Source organism: Cydia fagiglandana, chromosome 4, assembly GCF_963556715.1.
Source record: "Cydia fagiglandana chromosome 4, ilCydFagi1.1, whole genome shotgun sequence".
Classification (NCBI taxonomy): domain Eukaryota; kingdom Metazoa; phylum Arthropoda; class Insecta; order Lepidoptera; family Tortricidae; genus Cydia; species Cydia fagiglandana.
This window is the reverse complement of record NC_085935.1, coordinates 19664356-19683328: the sequence shown is the minus strand read 5'-3', so window position 1 is coordinate 19683328 and position 18973 is coordinate 19664356. Positions and strand designations below refer to the sequence as shown.

The 18973-nt window shown below is 38.7% G+C and overlaps 1 protein-coding gene across 1 annotated transcript in view; it reads left to right on the top strand.

Moving 5' to 3' along the window:
- The window catches only part of LOC134664055 (leucine-rich repeat neuronal protein 1-like), a 346981-nt gene that overhangs the window by 164719 nt on the left and 163289 nt on the right, over nt 1-18973 (top strand). Inside the window, exon 4 of the mRNA XM_063520625.1 lies at nt 18258-18305. Within this exon, the coding sequence (XP_063376695.1) occupies nt 18258-18305 (48 nt within the window). The remainder of the gene's footprint in view (nt 1-18257; nt 18306-18973) is intronic.

Sequence of the window (18973 nt, the reverse complement as noted above, 5' to 3'; positions counted from 1 at the left end):
GTGGGTGTTTTGTTAACAGGTCAGTAAGAAGTCCAAAGCTTTTTCGTACAATTTTTCTATAAAATATTTGTGATTTTTAATTGACGAACGGCTACAGTGTTCATATAATAAGGTTCTGATACTCGAGGTTCTACTATAGATGTATTATCCTCTAGCCGCCCATAGGTCAAACCTTGCCAAGCAAAATGAAATTTAATTTTGTTAACACAAAGTTCAAATTAGAATGGAACAGGAGACCTTTTTATGGGTCTCTGGGCGGCTAGAGGCTAGGCTAGAGATTATTTCCATAAGGTCAACCAATATACCTTTAGTCAAGAAGTTTTCTAAGGCGTTTAATCAATAACTAAAATCTATTTTATTTAATCTGATTTTCAGTGCGTCACGTTCCTCAGTTGATTTCGCGTTACAAGACATGAACACGAATCAATCTTCTCGACGATTTCTTGCTCAAATGGGGACATGCTAATGTATACCTGCAACTATACAATAAAAGGACAAACACTACAGCAAATTGAACAGCACTTAAATTTTATTTACCAACTTACATTCAGTAAATTGCACTCTGTATTTGCATAATTCACTCCACCTTACGCTATTTCCATATAAAAAGACGTAAGGGACAATATTACGTTATAAAAAGGCGATATACGACGTTTTGGAGTATACGGGTTTTATAACGGATGATCTGAGGCGAGTGGAAGCATGCCAAGTAATATGAAGTTTGATTTCGTTGGACAATTCGATTTTAGTTGCAATTCGTCCGGTTCGTTTTACAGTGTTGTTGGTTGGCTTTGGCTTACTTACAATACTGCAAATATTTTTTGTGTGAAATATATCTGTCATAAGCCTACATATGTCCCACATTGCGGCAGATGTCATCTCAATTTTAAATAGGGTAAAATACTAGGTTAGTTCAGTAATCTGGTCTTGTAGTAGAGGTAGAAAAAAAAGCATTTTTAGAACAATGCAATCTGAAGAAGATATCAGACTTTACTATTAATGAGGTTGCTAAGACAGGAATCTTGTGATGACAGCGTAAACGCTATCAAAAAACGACGAATCCTTAGAAATGTTGTCACAAAACGCTGTCCAAATGCGCAATTGATTCAGTTGAAATTAAATTTATAAAATTATTAATTGCTTGTTAATATATCTACATTTTCAAAATTTTTAAATAACATTTGTATACATATACATTGACCTTTCTACAAGGTCTTTTACAACGTTTTCCCACCGGCCGCTGACGAGGGTAGCTTATCCTCTGTCCCATACGTCTGACCCTTACGGCTGTCCGTTACGTCTGTCGGTCCGTCTTTAACTCGCCTCATTAGTAGTGTCACGGCAATCGGGATTGGTAACTGAGGAGGTAATTAGAAGTATTTATTGGATACTTCGATTCAGTCTGTTTAAAGTCGGACTTATGTATTCTTTAATAGAAATATGCGTTTATTTGTTCCGTTTATATTAAGACGAGAGAGTACTTAATAGCTGATAGTTTTGTCTGATTATAAAATTAGGTAAGGTACCAATTGTTACTATGTACTCGTATTATTAAACCAAAAGTATATTGACTCCTTTCAACGTAACGACAACTAGATACTATTACTGAACTTCTTTGTCTTTTTCAGGTATGTAACAACGGAAATTACTAAGAAAACACACGGGTAAAGTAGTATACCTAAAAATATGTTTAATGATGACTCACGTTAGAACAGTCCAGGTCCGGGCCGAAGCTTCCACTTAGTTTTCAGTTTTCTATAACGGGTGATCGGTGATCACATGATGCTATCTAAAAACTGAAGTTTCGGACGCCTCAACCCGGATCCGGATCGTTTTAGTCTAGATAGTTTAGATCTTTAATTTTTTATGCATTATTATAACAGCAAGGTATAATACATGCCCTGGTCATTATCACCTGATTCTTGGTACCTTCTTATCAAATCGTGTGTGAGAAGACAAATGTTTTATCACACTCATCACGCTATAAAGCCATAATCCCGTAGCTTCCAAGAAATCAAGCTAACAAAATAAAATTATCATATCCGTACAGTCGCCATTAGATATATCGGAGCGGCCAAGGTGCTCAAAAATTTCTAAGCACGCCTCTATTGTCAAGGCGTTAGAATACGTGTTCATATATTGTGAACACCTTGGCCGCTCCGATATATCTGATGGCGACAGTACATCTGTATAAATTCCTTATAATTACTTAATGCCTCTCTCAATTTGTAGCGGGTCGTGTCAGTATATTAAATCCAACATGGATTCCTTTCCAATCTTATGATCAGTAGGCCTGGTTTACACCTGTCGACAGTTGCGTGGGCATACTATTCATTATAATACAGCTTTATCTTGCATGCTTATAGACATTTGTGGAAGTAACTAAACAGACAAATTCTATTACTAGTGGGTCTGTGAGCTGTAGACCTCGCGAGCACAGCTTAAAACATATGGTTCCGCCATTTATTAAAAAAAATAGTATCGACAAAAATATATTTCGTCATCGAACCTGCTTACAAAATTTCATGAAAATCGGTTGAGAATTGCAACCTGTAGAGCAGAAAATCCGGACATAGGTACGAAAGCATTTTTGCTCAAGCTGAAACGCAGACCTTCGCTAACGCTCAGTTAATTATTTGTATACCTGGGGGCCTAGCCAATTTGACAATCGATGTTAAAAAACTTAGTACATACATCCTAAATGTTAATATATTTTTTCTTTTTTTGTTGATTGACGGATGGTCAGCTGGCGGAATTGGTAACGCATTGGACCGGCAATCCACAGGTTCGAGTTCCACGTTGGCACAGAATAAATAATAGTACTAGGTACAAAAGACTCACTCTCTAACAAAACGCGTCTGTCACGATCAGCACAGATATGGCCGCTAGGTGGCGACAGCGCCACGCGCGGCTTATGGCAAACCCCAAAATTGGGGTCGAACGGATGGACTTTTAGCTACCTGTAGCAAAGCGACGAAATCGCGGAGTGAGCCACGCCTGACGTTGGCCAGAGTTGATCATCGTTGATTTTTTCATTGTTATTGACATTTATAGATTGGTACATCCTATTTTTATAACAAAAAACATACAACTATTACAACTAGTCTGTAAACCGTGTCCATATTAGTAGACGAAATTAAACATAAACCTTAATCTCCGGATCGGCGGCCCACACTTATCGACACCGTGGGCATCACTATCGCGAGATTTATAGTGACGCCCCGCATGACTTATCGACGTCGATGCTTGACTCGTTTGCTTGACGGCCGTAGATGCTTTTAATAGATTCCACACTATACATAATCCAGAAATTTTTGTCACTATGTGTACTGAAATTGTTTGCAAAATGCTTGCTGATGATCACTTACTATATAAGTAAGCTATTTTAAAATAAATCAAATATAAAAGAGATAGTTACGCAAAACTTGGCTCGTTAATGAACACAGTTATATAACTTACTTTAAACAAACTTAAACACTTAAGTCAAAAAACTTAAACTTTAATACTTAAACAATAGCCTCCTAACCGACTTTGAAGGTGAAAGTTGGCTATGCAAGATTATAGGTACTTAACAAAACAAACAGATAGTTTCTATACTAGCACACTGATTAGTAAGCATAAACAAGTGTTGCTAATTGAACCAATATTTGGATAACGGACGCTTTAAGCCTGTTATCACACTGGTAAAACAGTCGCTATAAGTCACGCAACTTTTACTATGAGACCAATACAACCCCGAAATCGCGAAAAAAATATTGGCTATTTCATACAAATTCACACGAGACGACGCCCAGGATCGCGCAAAGTGGAGGAAAGCAAGTAGGAAAGCGGACCCTGGCAAAGGCCGGGATAACGCTAGGTAGAAGAAGAAGATTTCATACAAATTCAGTTGATCAGTTGGTGTTTTCTACGGAAAAGCGATTCTGTGACACAGTAAAAGTTGGTCAGCATAAATACATATTCACGTCACAATTTTTAGGGTTCCGTATCCAAAGGGTAAAAACGGGACCCTATTTCTCGACAGTCCGTCTGTCCGTCACCAGGCTGTATCTCATGAACCGTGATAGAACAGTTGACATTTTCACAGATGATGTATTTCTGTTGCCGCTATTACAACAAATACGGAACTCTCGGTGGGCGAGTCCGACTCGCACTTGACCGGTTTTTTTAAAAAACGCCGTTTATATTATATTATAGCGATGTCCCGCTTGCACACCGGAGTGGCGTTCGGTTTCGCACTCAATGTGAAGACGGCCTAAGATAGCGAATGTGCAGGTCAATGTCCTGAAGTATTTGAAAATAGAATTCTAAGTTTGACTCTTGCGCAGGTATTGGTCGAGATGCGTTGTTAGAGGATACGCCATTGGCAAAGTGCATGCACCTGCGTATAATTTTATCGGCATGTGGCCGTCTGAAATCCGTACAGAATAAAATTAATAAGTAAACTACGTTTGTTTAGATACTTGTGTCTTAACCACGACATATAAATTTACCTTAGAGCATACAGTAATGGAGCCTTTCAGTATGTACATATGTACATACTCCACTGTCAAAAACCTTCCACATCAATGTTCAAAAAATTTATTCCGTGTGTGCGTCAAAGTGAGAATGTGTTAGTTTTTATTTGTGTGTCTCGTCGTGTTTCGACATAGACTTTTTTTCATGTGTGAGTAATCCTTTGCATGTGCAACTTCTTCACCTCCCGCAAAATTCGGCAGACACTTTTCTACGCATATAAGGCGCAAATAGTGCATTGGTACGCCAATAATACGTATGCTCAATCATTATTAATATCTAAAAAAAATTAACCTATCTTTTAGCACTGAGCTTTAGTAAATTTTCCCGCGATCCAAACGAATTGACCTTAAAAGGTCGCTAAAATTTAGACTATGAGAATATAGTCGGTGGATGGCCCGCAGTTGACAGGAAGATTCCAAGTTGGAGTGTTCTCAACTGCCGATGCTCTTTTGTTATTAACAACACTCACCCCGAGTGCTCACCGTAAAGTTGTTAAGGGCTATCGATTTTGAAGCGCTTAGGAAGTGGACTAGCTGTTTTGTAAGCTATCTTACGGAGTGTCGCAAAAAGAATGGGTGAACATTTTCGCATGATGTTGTATTTTTGACATTTTTGTTATTTAAAATTATTTTAATATCAGGTATAATAATAGTTGTTTGTTTTACAATGGGGCAAAGTTGCTTCGTGCTGATATTGATACCCGAGCAAGCGATATATTCCAAAATTCAACCGAGATTAGGGCCGAGTCATGTCTATTGCAATATTAGATTTGATGATAAAAAAATCCAAGGCTTGTATGTATTAACTTAGCTCTAATATAAGTTTAGTTTAGTTTCAACCGAAAACTTCATCCAAGAACTAATCAAACAACTTACCTCTAACTTAAATCTAGCTAATGAAACCACATACATATAATTAATATATGACTTAAACTTAAATCAAAGTTTCGCACTCGCTGCTTTTTCGTCTATGACCTAACGCTGCGCAACACCCGTGGTCTGGTGTGAACTAGGTTTTAGCGAAGTTAGTCTGAGTTGATACAGACAGACAGTTTTGCTTTGATTAATTTTAGATTGAGTCCGGTTGGGATGTCTAAAGTTCTGTGGTGAGTTGTCTAGATCAGATGTTGGTCCACGCTTACCTGGTAATTAATATGTTTGTAACCTGACTTGAAATTAAAAACTTTAACTAAACAAGAGGCCATAACAATTGTCGAAAAAAAAAACCGGCCAAGTGCGAGTCGGACTTGCGCACGAAGGATTCCGTACCATTACGCAAAAAACGTCAAAAAAATCACGTTTGTTGTGTGGTAGCCCCATTCTCTTTTTAGTATTTGTTGTTATAGTTAGCGGCAACAGAAATATGTACATCATCTGTGCAAATTTCAACTGTCTCAGCTATCACAGTTCATGAGATACAGCCTGGTGACAGACAGACAGACAGACAGAGGAGTCTTAGTAATACGGTCCCGTTTTAACCCTTCGGGTACGGAACCCTAAAGATGACAGATGCTACGAAAAGTCACGCTAGTATTTCCATACATTACGAGTATAATTATACGTTTCAAAATGGCGTTTCCTATCAACGATTGTCATCTAACCTATAGCACTATTTACGGTTGACCAAAACCCTGGCCCGCGATCACAACTTACATTTTGCAGTTAAAATGTCGTAAGTAAATTTCTTATGCTAAAACGTATTAAAATAAATGCCAATATATTGAAATGAGATTACTTCCTTTGAAGTTCGAATGCCGCTGAAAACCAATGGCATGTGACTTTTGAAGTTACCTTTTAGAATCAGTTGACTCTCGTTACCGCGTATTTAACATTGGTGGTCGTTCCGATGTTTATACGCGCGATTCATTTCGCAAAATGCTTGCCTATACGCGCATGCACGTGCTTCCAAAAACGAGTATACGCTCGTCTAAAACGTTAGTCTGAAGCCGCCCTAACCTATTTACTATATAATATATCTTCTATAACAAAACCCAACAGTTTTCTTTATAATATTCGCTCTAAAACCTAATATGCATCCATCCTTCATGCCCCAAGCCGGATGAAAAATGATCCACACCGCAGCTAAAATTATTTATTCCTCGCAAACCCATCCCGAGGGTAGCGGGAGCCCCTCGCTGCGCTCTGCGTTGTTTTAAACTAGATAACTCGACGCGGCGGGCTAAGCAATGTAGATTAATAAGGTGTCTGGTAAAATGTGGTGTCAAAGTTTTAATTATGGTAATAGAATTCTACACTCGTTGCGAATATCCTATTTTTGGCACTCGTATCGTAAATAAGTATTTACCAATCGCTTTACTTTCGTGTTAAACCAATAATGATGTGCTTAAAAACTGAGCGCTTAATAGCTTAAGACCCAGTAAATTGTTTCAATAACTTGAGATAAAACTTTCATAAACCAGCATTACTGCTGCAGTATTGTAGCGCGGCATTACTGCCGAGTGCGTCGATGTTGTTGCCCGGGTTTTCAACATTTGCGGCACCAATGCAGTCAGTACTGCTGATCGACATTACTGCTGGCTCAGCAGTAATGTCGCGTTGCAATACTGCAGCAGTAATGCAACTATATAGTATCATATCACTATAACAAAGTCCCCCGCCGCGTTTGTCTGTTTGTGTGTTTGTATGTTTGTTCGCGATAAACTCAAAAACGCCTGAACGGATTTTCATGCGGTTTTCACCTATCAATAGTGTGATGTTTGAGGAAGGTTTAGGTGTATAATTTGTTAACCCGTGCGAAGCAAGGGCCGGTCGCTAGTTCAACATAAATTTCTCAATAAAATTACCTTATTGCCGTTTCCTGCAGCAGTGAGGTCGGCTTCATTACTGCAACGATATTGCAGTAGGCACTAACGTCGCGTTACAATACTGCTGCCGTAAATCTGGTGCAGTCTGATTCCGAAAGGCACTTTAGGTAAACACGTGTCGGCGTGTATATTTATCAATACAGTATACTCAATCTAATTACATTATAACACTGCGGAAGTCCTGTAATTATTCAACGCAAAAGTTTACTCGTGAAACCGTTGTCTCCAATTAGCCAGAAGACACGTGCCTTCATTAAGAGTTTCCTACATATTATTGTTCTTTAGTGATTTTGCGAAAAAATCTCAAGTTACTAGGCCAAGTACCAGGACCACTGAGGCAAGAGGAACTTATATGTCATCATCATCATCATCATCTCAGCCTATATACGTCCCACTGCTGGGCACAGGCCTCCTCTCGAGCGCGAGAGGGCTTGGGCTATAGTCCCCACGCTAGCCCAATGCGGATTGGGGACTTCATATACACCTTTGAATTTCTTCGCAGATGTAATGCAGGTTTCCTCACGATGTTTTCCTTCACCGAAAAGCGACTGGTAAATATCAAATGATATTTCGTACATAAGTTCCGAAAACTCATTGCTACGAGCCGGGGTTTGAACCCGCGACCTCCAGATTGCAAGTCGCACACTCTTACCGCTAGGCCACCAGCGCTTCTATGCAATATATGTAGAATTTATACAGGGTGGTCAAAAAATAAGTGCATTCCCGTTGCCAGGCAGGTTTTGGGATTATATTGAGCAACTTTAACTATGAGTCCAAAGCGGAAAAAAAAAGGGGCTGTTTCATACGTTTTAGCTGGTCCATTTTCTAATGGGAGGGTAATTTTCTTATTCGCGATTACGGGGTTGGTGCCATAGTAAAAGTTGCTGAGTATAATCCCAAAACCTCTCTGGCAACGGGAATGCACTTATTTTTTGGCCACCGTGTATATGTATCATTATACCAATTGCCTGGCAAATCTCTATAAAATAAGGTTAAAAAACTTCAGATACAATTTTTCAAATTCGCACTTTTTCCTATAGTTCGTTTTTTTAGCGTTATAAATACGAGTACTACTTACTTACTTACTTTGTTGGCGCGGTGACCCAAAATGAGTCTTGGCCTCCAACACAAGAGCACGCCACTTTGATCGGTCCAGAGCGGTATCCCGCCAGCTTTCGCCGACGCTGAGCTCATGGAGATCTGCCTCCACTCTATCTGCCCAGCGGTATTTAGGACGACCAACAGGACGGCGCCCAGTTGGTCGACCCAGGTAGGCCCTTTTGGCTGCCCGATCTTCACCCATCCTTTCGAGATGGCCAAGCCAGCGGAGACGATGCGCTTTGGTCTCACCTATTATGTTCGGCTCGGCTATCAGGTGTTCTATTTCGGCATTCTTTTGGATCCTCCAGCTGCCATCGTCTCTTTTGACGGGTCCCAGAATCTTCCTTAACACCTTACGTTCTGTGACTAAAAGGCTGTTCTCCTCCTTGAGTGTTAGTGTCCAAGCCTCACACCCATACATCAGAATGGGGCGGATCACGGTCTTGTAGATCCGTAGCTTAGTACGTCTACTAAGAAGCTTAGACACCAAAACCTTATGGAGCGCAGCACTGCAGCGTAAGGCGTTATGAGTTCGTATGTTGATTTCGTCCTCCCTTGTGTATGTATCCGTGACAGTGCACCCAAGGTATTTAAACTTGGACACTCCTTTGTAAGTGTTTTCACCCACAAGTAGGTTCTGTCTTTGGGTGCGACTGTCCCTGTACCGCTTCATGTGGAGGTATTCCGATTTATCATGGTTGATTCTGAGACCCACTTTTGCTGCTTCTTGTTCCAAGATACTTGCCGATATTTCTACCTCTTCACGGCTTTCCCCTAGCAAAGCTAGATCATCCGCGTACCCTATCAGTCTATGCCTTTCATTCAGTTCGACTCCAATGTCAAGCGTGAGTAGTTTTCGGACAACATGTTCCAGAACCAAATTGAAAAGCATAGGGGACAGGGCATCGCCTTGCTTCAGACCGGTAATAAATACGAGTAAGGTAGGTAAAACAACTTGATGTGTCTTTTTAAATGAAAAACTCGTTTTAAAAATAAGTTACGGCAAATATGTAACAATTATGCATCTAATACGATCATTTATATTCTTCTGCTTTCATAAGTAATTAATGATTTTTAAAAAGCGTTTTTCAATTAATAGACGTGTCAAGATCGCTTACCTCCTTTAAAGTTCTTTCTAATGCTAAAAAAGCGAACTATAGTGACGGAAAAAATTAACCAGACAATATTTCTCAAAGCAAACGCCGATACAAGATTGCTAACAAATCATACTAGTAATCGAGTGCGAATCGCATCATAAATCTTTGTCTTCCCGCAGGCTCGGCGTAATCGTGTAAAAGAGATAGATGCACCGCTGCAGATTGCCAAACCACTTGACCAAATCGACTTAGGATTCGGAAACCCATATGTAAGAGTTACGAGTACCTAAATTTTGTCTTCATCATTGTGCAAATACACTCAAGTCATGTTTAAGGGAAATTGCCACAGGTTTTTACTGATTTTGAGACTATGATACCGAACAACTAGTTAGTTAATTAAATTCAAGTCTGTTCGGAAGAGAGTCGTGGATTGTATACGGACAATACATTCCATAATTCTCTTTCCGAACAGACTCTAGATAGTTAAATTGTGAGGATTTGGGACGGGTATGGCTGGGTGACCGAAAGGTGGTATTAGCCATGTGAGCTGAAGACGCTTGTTCGATTCCAGCCTTGGCCACGGGACAGCATAGTAACTGTTTGGTATTTATAAGACATATATTTTAGTTTAGGCACTTCAACAAATTTGGGTGGGACGATCTAAATTATATACTTATGGAAAAATCTAGTTGAATATACCTAAATAGACAATGATAACATTGTCTATTTAGCTATATTGAACTAGATTTTATAACTAGAAATATACAAAATTCTGAGTCTTGTTCACTGTAAGTTTACTTATAATTCGATAATGCCCTAGAGCAAGGTACAACATTAAGCTTACATAAACCTAATTAGGTAGGTACAGTTCAGAGGAGACTCAGACTCCATCTATTTGCGCAGCTTGCTAATCTAGTTTTATGCGAAAATGTTTTCATAAAAAACACTGAATCCGATGATAATTAATTTAACTTCTGGACAACTATATATTTATTTAGAACTCGTTTGGAAACCGCCTACGCCTTGGGCGAGTCCACCTACGCTTAAAGCTCAAAAATGACTCCTTACTTACACAACATCGTATAGCCGCAGTTTATTATAATTGGAAAATAAACTTTGTTTCTTTCATGCTAAAGTTCACGTTGTATCACAGTTTATATGTCAATTAGAGTTTTAAAAAGTTATTTGTATAACGCCTAACAATTTAGTAGGTAGTGGGTTGTCGCGTTAACATAATCATCGTAATTTATTCTTAACAACAAATCTATTATCTCTTCATTATGGTTTATTGTTCACATATTTAACCTGTTATTGTCCAATCTTTACTTGTTTTAGAGGAAGGTTAAATTATTCTTATTAAGCAACATTAGTCGGGGATACGTTTTCTTTAAAGCTATTAGAATGGTGTAAGATTTTCTATTGAACCGTTAAAGTAATGATCGGTATTTTAAAACCTTTATATCATCAATTTATCAAAGTACCGTAATTTGTATGTAAACTGTAAGTTACAGCGACGAAACACTTTTATAAAAGTGTAATAAAAACTAAACGGAGAACATTCACTACGTGTAGGTAATTTAAAAACAACTTTGTTGCCTATATGTTTTGAGAAAACATTGTATTTTACGTGCATTTCTTTTTGATGCTTTTTTATAGAGATGCACCGGTTACATTCCGGTATCCGGCCTATCCAGCCATTATTTTACTATCCGGCCGGATACCGGATAGTGACCTACTATCCGACCGGATACCGGATAGTAACATTGCTTGATTTCGGAGTAAACAAATTGGATTTAAGAAACAGACATGGTCATAATGGTACTTGTTTATTATTTTTAAACAATTTAATCATTCCACTGACTTGCACGCGCACTCATTTGGAACCTAGAAATGAGTTCGCGCGACCGTTTACTAGGAAACGGGTCAAACCTGCAGAATGCGCACCTGAAAAACCGAAATGTGGGTATAGTTCCGCTGGCCGAATATTCGGCGGCTGGACACCGGATATTCGGCTGATGGTCAGGCCGAATATCCGGTATCCGGTATCCGGCCAAACAACTATCCGTTGCATCTCTACTTTTTTATAAAGAATAAATAACAGAATCTAGTTGCTGTTTCAAACAAAACAAATTAACATTATTTCTTATACACCCTACATTATTTTGAGATATTTGTATGTTTGTTTGTGTTGTTTGTTTTGACTGATGCGGGTTTCTGGAAGACTAACGCCAAAATCTAAATTCGATATAGTCCATCTCCATTACACTTGCTTTAATTCAGCAAAATGACGCAGATATACAATTTTAAAATTTAGATTTTTCTGTCGAGAGAGGCAATGTCAAAAGATATTTAAGACTTATACACTGTATCTTTAGGTATTTAAATAAAAGTAAACAAAATCTACCCTCGAATGGCTCGTTAAGCCAGTTGAGGGTAGATGAAAACATAACACGAACAAATAATGTAGGTTAAAGTTAGGTCGTTCAGTGACTGATCCAGGCGGCTTTGTAAGTAATTGGTCGGTTAGCCAATAAATGTTATAACTACCCGAAAACGTACAAATTGTTTACTTTTATTTAAATACCTAATGACACAGACTATAAATTTTACCATAGCACGTTTTTAACATCTCTCCATTTTGTATCAGTCTTCGTCTCGTCCTTGGGAAAACAATTTTATTACACCAACAATTCATAAAGTTCTATTTAGTATTCGGATGTCGCAGCACTTATTCAATTCTCGCATAAGTAAAGGCATTCCAACAACGAAGTGCGTCCCGTAAGCGCGACACGATTCCCAAAAAATACATTACACAGGAATTTCATTCCAACGATTGACTACGTCAATAAAGGAAAGGGAAAAATATTATGCAAAAGCGAACTCAGTGAAATAAACTGGAGTGAAACGCCCGAGTGAATATTCCTCTCGGAAATGTTCAGTTATTTTGATTTAGCCCCGGTATCAGTTCCCTCACCTGCCCTGACACTTTTAATAAAATAACATTTCCTGGCGCCCTCGCTATATTAAAGTGAGAAACGCGGTGTCCCATTATTATTGACCCGAATTATGGTATAGTCTAGACTTCTAGAGGCCAACAATAAAAATTGAAATGTCGTTATCTGACTCTCTATCACTCTTGCATATTCGAGCGATAGATAGAGACATAACGATATTTTAGATTTTCGAGGTAGACCCTCTGCTCTGGACGCAAAGTATCGTATAATAATTAATTGCTTAGTTGCTATTTATCGCTCGACTATGCAAGAGTGATAGAGAGGCAGATAATGAAATTTCGATTTTCGCGGTAGCCTCAGCATGGAAAATCATGCCCACTACCAACTACCAATATCTGACTTGACATTATTTCACATAGTAATACAAGTAAATGCATTATACAGTGACTAAAATCATACAAAAATTGAAAACCCTGAACACCAACACCCATCTATAAAAAAACATCGATTTGTTCCGCTTAGGCCCACTTGCACCCGGGGTTAAGCGGTTTAACCGTCAACCCAGTGTCAAATTGTACTGGTAACCATGGTAACTCCAGGATTAACCGGTTAACCCCGGGTTAGTGGAATGGTGCAAGTGGGCCTTACTCGCCCCCACACCTTGACATTGGCCTCCAAATCGCCACGAGAACAAAAAAAATTTGAGGAGTTAATTTGGCTTGGGTTTGTTTTCCACTTCAATTCTAATTTGCTAGTGAACGCACTGTTTCTGTTATTTACTCGTTAAAATATTGTCATTCTGATTTTAATACTTGCCTTCACTCGCAAGTGTCATATTTCAGTCGCGCCACTTAAGATGGCGGCACGTCGCGTACGCTAAAATTTTATGCATTACCTATCTCCCGACGAATTCTGAGCTGTCTGGTGCAGGCTGTCGAAATATCACTACAAACCCAGATGCCAAGGAATAATCATCTTTATTTCAATGTAGTGAGGATGCTTTCTTACTACATTAAAATAAAGATAATACTTACATTGGATACAATATTAAAACTAAAGTTAAACTAGAAATAAAATAAAAATTCCTAAATAAAGATTATTACATATTTTTGTTTGAAGATATTTTTGATCACAACATCATGCTTGTTGTTTGTTGTAGATCAAGTCTGTAAGGTAAACTGATCAGTTACAGTCAATAGCCATGAAATTAGGTAAAATTTATATTGAATGGATGTACATAATGTACCTAGTTTAACTGCTATTGAGTGTATTTGCCAACACTATCTTATTTGTCAGGGCAATGATGTATTTACCCAACATATCGCGCATTGAGTTGGCACGATGTTAAAGCCTGAAGGGATTGTGCATTGACGATTTACAATCCACCATCTAGCTCTCCTAAAGCCGTATGACTTATGACAATGTCTATGGAATTTCGATCTTATCTGCTCGGATTAGAGCAGTGTTTTGTGTCTTATAGTTGATAAAATACGATGTTGTGAGAGTAATTGTTGGAATTGAAATCCGAATTGAAGCGACGCGTTGAGATTAATGACCGTTGAAGAAGCAAATAGGATTTTGGACGCGACAAGAGCTTTACTCTGACGAAGATACCCATTGTTGTACAACGAGGCGGCCTTCTAAATTACTATGATAAACTGTTATTCTATCAGAATTAAAGCTTTGTTTTCGGCACCAGGCACCAGTGGCACTGTGTTAATATTTTAATAAATTATTCCTGACTATGAATTCATTATTTTATTAAAATTACAATCCAGAAACATTATGTAGCCGAGAAATATTGAATAAATATTAATATTTATTTTTTTATTAAGCAGATACGTTTGCAAGGTACACAAAACATTTTTTAATTTAAAAAAAATGATAATACACCGCTTCGGGCGAGATTCGAACTTAACAAAAATCAGTAACATCACAGATTTAAAATAAAGAACGTAAAGGTATTAATGTTATTGGTACGGAAACGTACGAACGTGTCTTGCTATTTTAGTCAGTCTCGGTACAAAAAGTACTAATAAGGTTGACTGAGATAGGTAGCATGACAAATACGAACGTGAAAATACGATGGAAAACAATTATGCACTTCACCTGTCGGTACTCTCTCTTCTTCCTGGCGTTTTCCCGGCATTTTGCCACGACTCATGGGAGCCTGGGGTCCGCTTGACTACTACTACTAGGGTACTATTATTAGTATTAATAGTACTAGCTCTAATGGGAACACACCTCGTAATAACAGTCTGTCGCTTCACGTCACTGTGGAACGCACCCATAGAGGTACAATGATATAGAGATGACACGGGGGAGGGCCCAAACGACCGAACGAGATGCACTTATAGAAATTTCAGTAGGAGTAGAGAAAGGGGTATTATTGCTTGTCCTTGTCACAGTCTCACTTTTTGTTTGTTCCCCACCAATAATTTAGTATGGTTTATGGTGGGTGGGTGGGGTAGATTATTATTGGTATGTTGTCAGGAAGGTTAAAAGTGACATTCCATTTCCAACTGCAGCTGCAATACTGTTCATTTTACAATGGAAACGCGTCGCTGTCGTTGTCAATTTCCATAGTAAAATGAACAGTATTGCAGCTGCAGTTGGAAATGGAATGTCACTCTAAAACGTGTTTTTAATATTGTCGCTTTGCGTATGTTTTGTCCCTCACGGAGGCACGCGTATAGCTCATCTATGTAATACTAGGTCTATGAACGCACCTCACCTCAAACATTTATTTAAGCACGCCGTTCGCCGTTGACATTGTTAGGAGTAATTAGAAAATACCTTCAACTTTCTTAGCGCGGCTATTAATAACAAGCTGCTTTGTCTACTGACATTGAAATAGAATGTCCGTGGGATATTTGTCATTTCTTAGAGATGTTTGACGTTCGTTTAAGCTTGGCTACTTGCTAGTTAGACCTACCTATAACGACATCTTAAAAATGAGTTAATTTTATAGGTAACTTCCTAATCTACATAAATTCCTTTTGATTCGAAATGGGCGCTTTTTTATCTCAATCTATCAAACACCGTGAAAATGATCCTCTCTGTCTCAGTAGGTACAGGTAGCTACATGCTCGACTGACAACCTCTTGCCAAACTATATATTCAAATCGTAGGTATAGATCGTGGTGAAGCTACACAAATTTGCAGCGCACTAATAAACATGTTAAATTAGATTAAAACAAGCAGAATATACAGCCGCTGCATTCATATCAGTGCATTCATCTCCCACAAACCCTAAATCTAATAACAATGCGGCATCAAAAAAACAAAGAGCTAGATTATCTATTAAAAGCAACCCGCGAACACGTCTAAGCTCGTGTGTCCACACGGTACGACAAAATGAGGCCGATTGTATTTAAAAATGTTGATATTGTTTTCATATAATTTTGATACGACCTTATCAAGCATCTCACGTACATTTATAAGTCAGAGCAAAATTTCAAATGATTAAGGATGTGCAAGTTACGTAGTTTCCAAAAAGATGGAAAAGTCCTCAGTAATTTGACAGGACACATGGGAAATATTCATTTTGGAAATGTGAAATTTGGATTCCTATACAAAAATGTGGGAAGTTTTCGAATTTTTCAAGTGGAAATTTCTCGATTTTGGAAATGTTCAAACGGCACAGTATCAGTAGTTATGATTACATATCACCATAGCATAGTAACGGAGAAAGAGTGCTAGGTTGTCGTGGTATGGGCATGTAATGAGGAGGGATGAATGCCATATAGGCAAAAGAATGTTAGGGATGAATGTTGATGGACGGAGAGCGTATGGTAGACCCAAAAAACGATGGATGGATTGTGTGAAAGAGGATATGAGAAAGAAAGGAGTGAGTGCTGAGGACACGAAAGACAGACGAGAATGGAAGAGAAAAACATGTTGTGCCGACCCCACATGACGTGGGATAAGGGCAGGGGAAAGAAGAAGATCACCATAGCATAGCACCAATCAGCATAAGCCGCTAACGATGATTGGCGCTTACGTTGTTGGTATAAGATGAAAAATATAGGGACCGTGCGCGTTGCAGGATCTACCATCTTGTGGCCTAAATTGTAAACATAAACTTGACATTGACATTTTACATTATAGCAGGCTCCCTTGTGCGTTGAAAGTTCTGCCATCTTGGGGCGTAAAAAAGAAACTTAAGTTTGACATTTTAATTCCACGCTAATATACGCTCTCTATATCAAATTTTAAATACAGAATACACTTCCACGGCCAAAAAGGACAAAAAGGTGTCCACGCGTCCGCGACGCGGGACCGTCCTGAATTATGGCCCCGATCTCGCCGGATAATTTATTTAAAACAGTTCCGTCCACGGTGCACAAAATGGATTTATTTTAATTTAAACTCATTAGTTTGTTTTGTTTTGTAAAGATAACGCTTTGTGTGTAATATTTATGTTGTTTTGCGCCATTATATATATATACATATACATAGGTACATATACATTTTTTATAACTTAACTACACAAATACAAAAATGTAAGTTATGAATCTCTCCTGCACCAAACATATTTGTCTCTATTTGACCCAATAGTTGACTGGTAGAGAATGCCCTCTCAGGCTATCAGTCCACCATTTGTACTTATTTATTTCTTTGTGCAATATAGTTAAAATAAATAAATAAACTATAGAACCTAACCGCAATTTGAGATAGGGAGAATATATAAGTATGTACCTATTTACTACCCATCTGCTTACCAGTCGAATTTGACACTGGGTTAACGGTTTAACCGGTTAATCCCGGCTTAGTTGGATAGTGCAAGTGGCGCTAAAAGTCCTAAGATAAAAACAATACTGAACTTGAAATATTACAAAATTCCATCGCCTTCGCACCCAACGTAAGATTAATAAGCTTCCTATCTCACTCCTAAATAAATTGCAGTCATGCCCCAGATGTTCAAAGGCGCAGCATCTTTACCCGTCTCACTCTACCCACTTAAGAGCAGGTGTGTAAGATATATTAAGTGTGTTAGTGGGCATCAGGTGTGAGTTCCGGTCATTGACCTCACTACCTTCGACCCTTGACAAATTCTATCTGTGACGTCACTTTTACAAATTGGGAACGTAACTGGATTTTTCCGGACAGTTACTTTTTTAAATTAGACGTTGTTTGGAAAGCCGGAAATGATAATACTGAATTTGCATTTCAGAATATTTTTCCTTGTTTTTGGATAAGTTAGCCGTTTGTGAAATAAATTATGAATATTTTTTGAGCCAGATGGGTCATACTTGGCCTCAATTTTTATTTGTTCCTCTAATGTATTCAAATAAGCAACAAAATTTACTACAATACTTGACTTACATGTTTTTCCTAATACAAATTGTGGAATTCCTAGGAATCCTAGGCATATCGTAAATCGTGAAAATCTTTGTCTCGTTCCCCGAGTCGACGGAGTCCCGCGTAGCGCTACGCGATGCTCCTATTTCTGGTCAGTTTGCCCTTCAGGCACCTGAAGCAACCTAACAAACCTAGTTATGCTATCTATGTATTTTGGTTTAATGTGACTACCGTCAAAACATTACACAGGAACATTACGATCTGGCTGACTGCTTATGATCGGCCGCCGACATATAGTTGGTCAAACCAATTTGTCAGTCAGTAACAACCAGGAAAACTATAGGGACACATCCTTTTTTTTGGGTGCTGGTAATAGTACCAGGTGCAGATAATCATAGGATTGAACTAACACACTTTACCAAATGCAAAACCTAACAAATACATTTTCTTCTTTCGCAGAGGACGGGCGAACTACATAAGAACGATAAACAGCAAACGGCTGGCACGGTAAGTCCAAGTTAAGGCTGTTTCTACATTGGTTGTGGAATGTGTGGATCCGCAAGCCACTCCGAGCTCCGGGGTGACATCTATAGGTTATTTCAACCCTTAGTCGATGTTAAGTTATACCTATACATATTTGACGAAATGGCTTCCCATCTGGGTCGAAAGGTCAGATGGCAGTCGCTTTCGTAAAACTGGTGTCTACGTCAATTCTTGGGATTAGTTGTCAAGCGGACACCAGGCTCCCATGAGCCGTGGCAAAATGCCGGGATAACACGAGAAAGGAGGAAGGATTTAAGTCGAAATGACAATCGTGAAAAGATTTCTTTTGTGTACTCAAATACATTTTTGACCGATCGGATGTCGATCTTTGTAAAGGAGAGCCAATTTTAGTCCCATAGTTATATTACTCAGTAAGACCTATATACCTCGCAAAATATGGCTTTGAAAAAACACCTGTATACATGCATAGCGCTGTCTCGGTCACACACCGGAACGGCTTGCGTATCCGCATCAGTGTGCTAAACATAAGTCCACCCGAGTTCCGTTTAACGGCACGGTGCTATCGACTCACTCGCGACAGCCGAGAAATATATCGACTTGGAATATGCTGGCGAATTTACGGAGGATTTGGCTTGGTGAATACATTTCTTTACCGGATAAAAAGTTCAGTC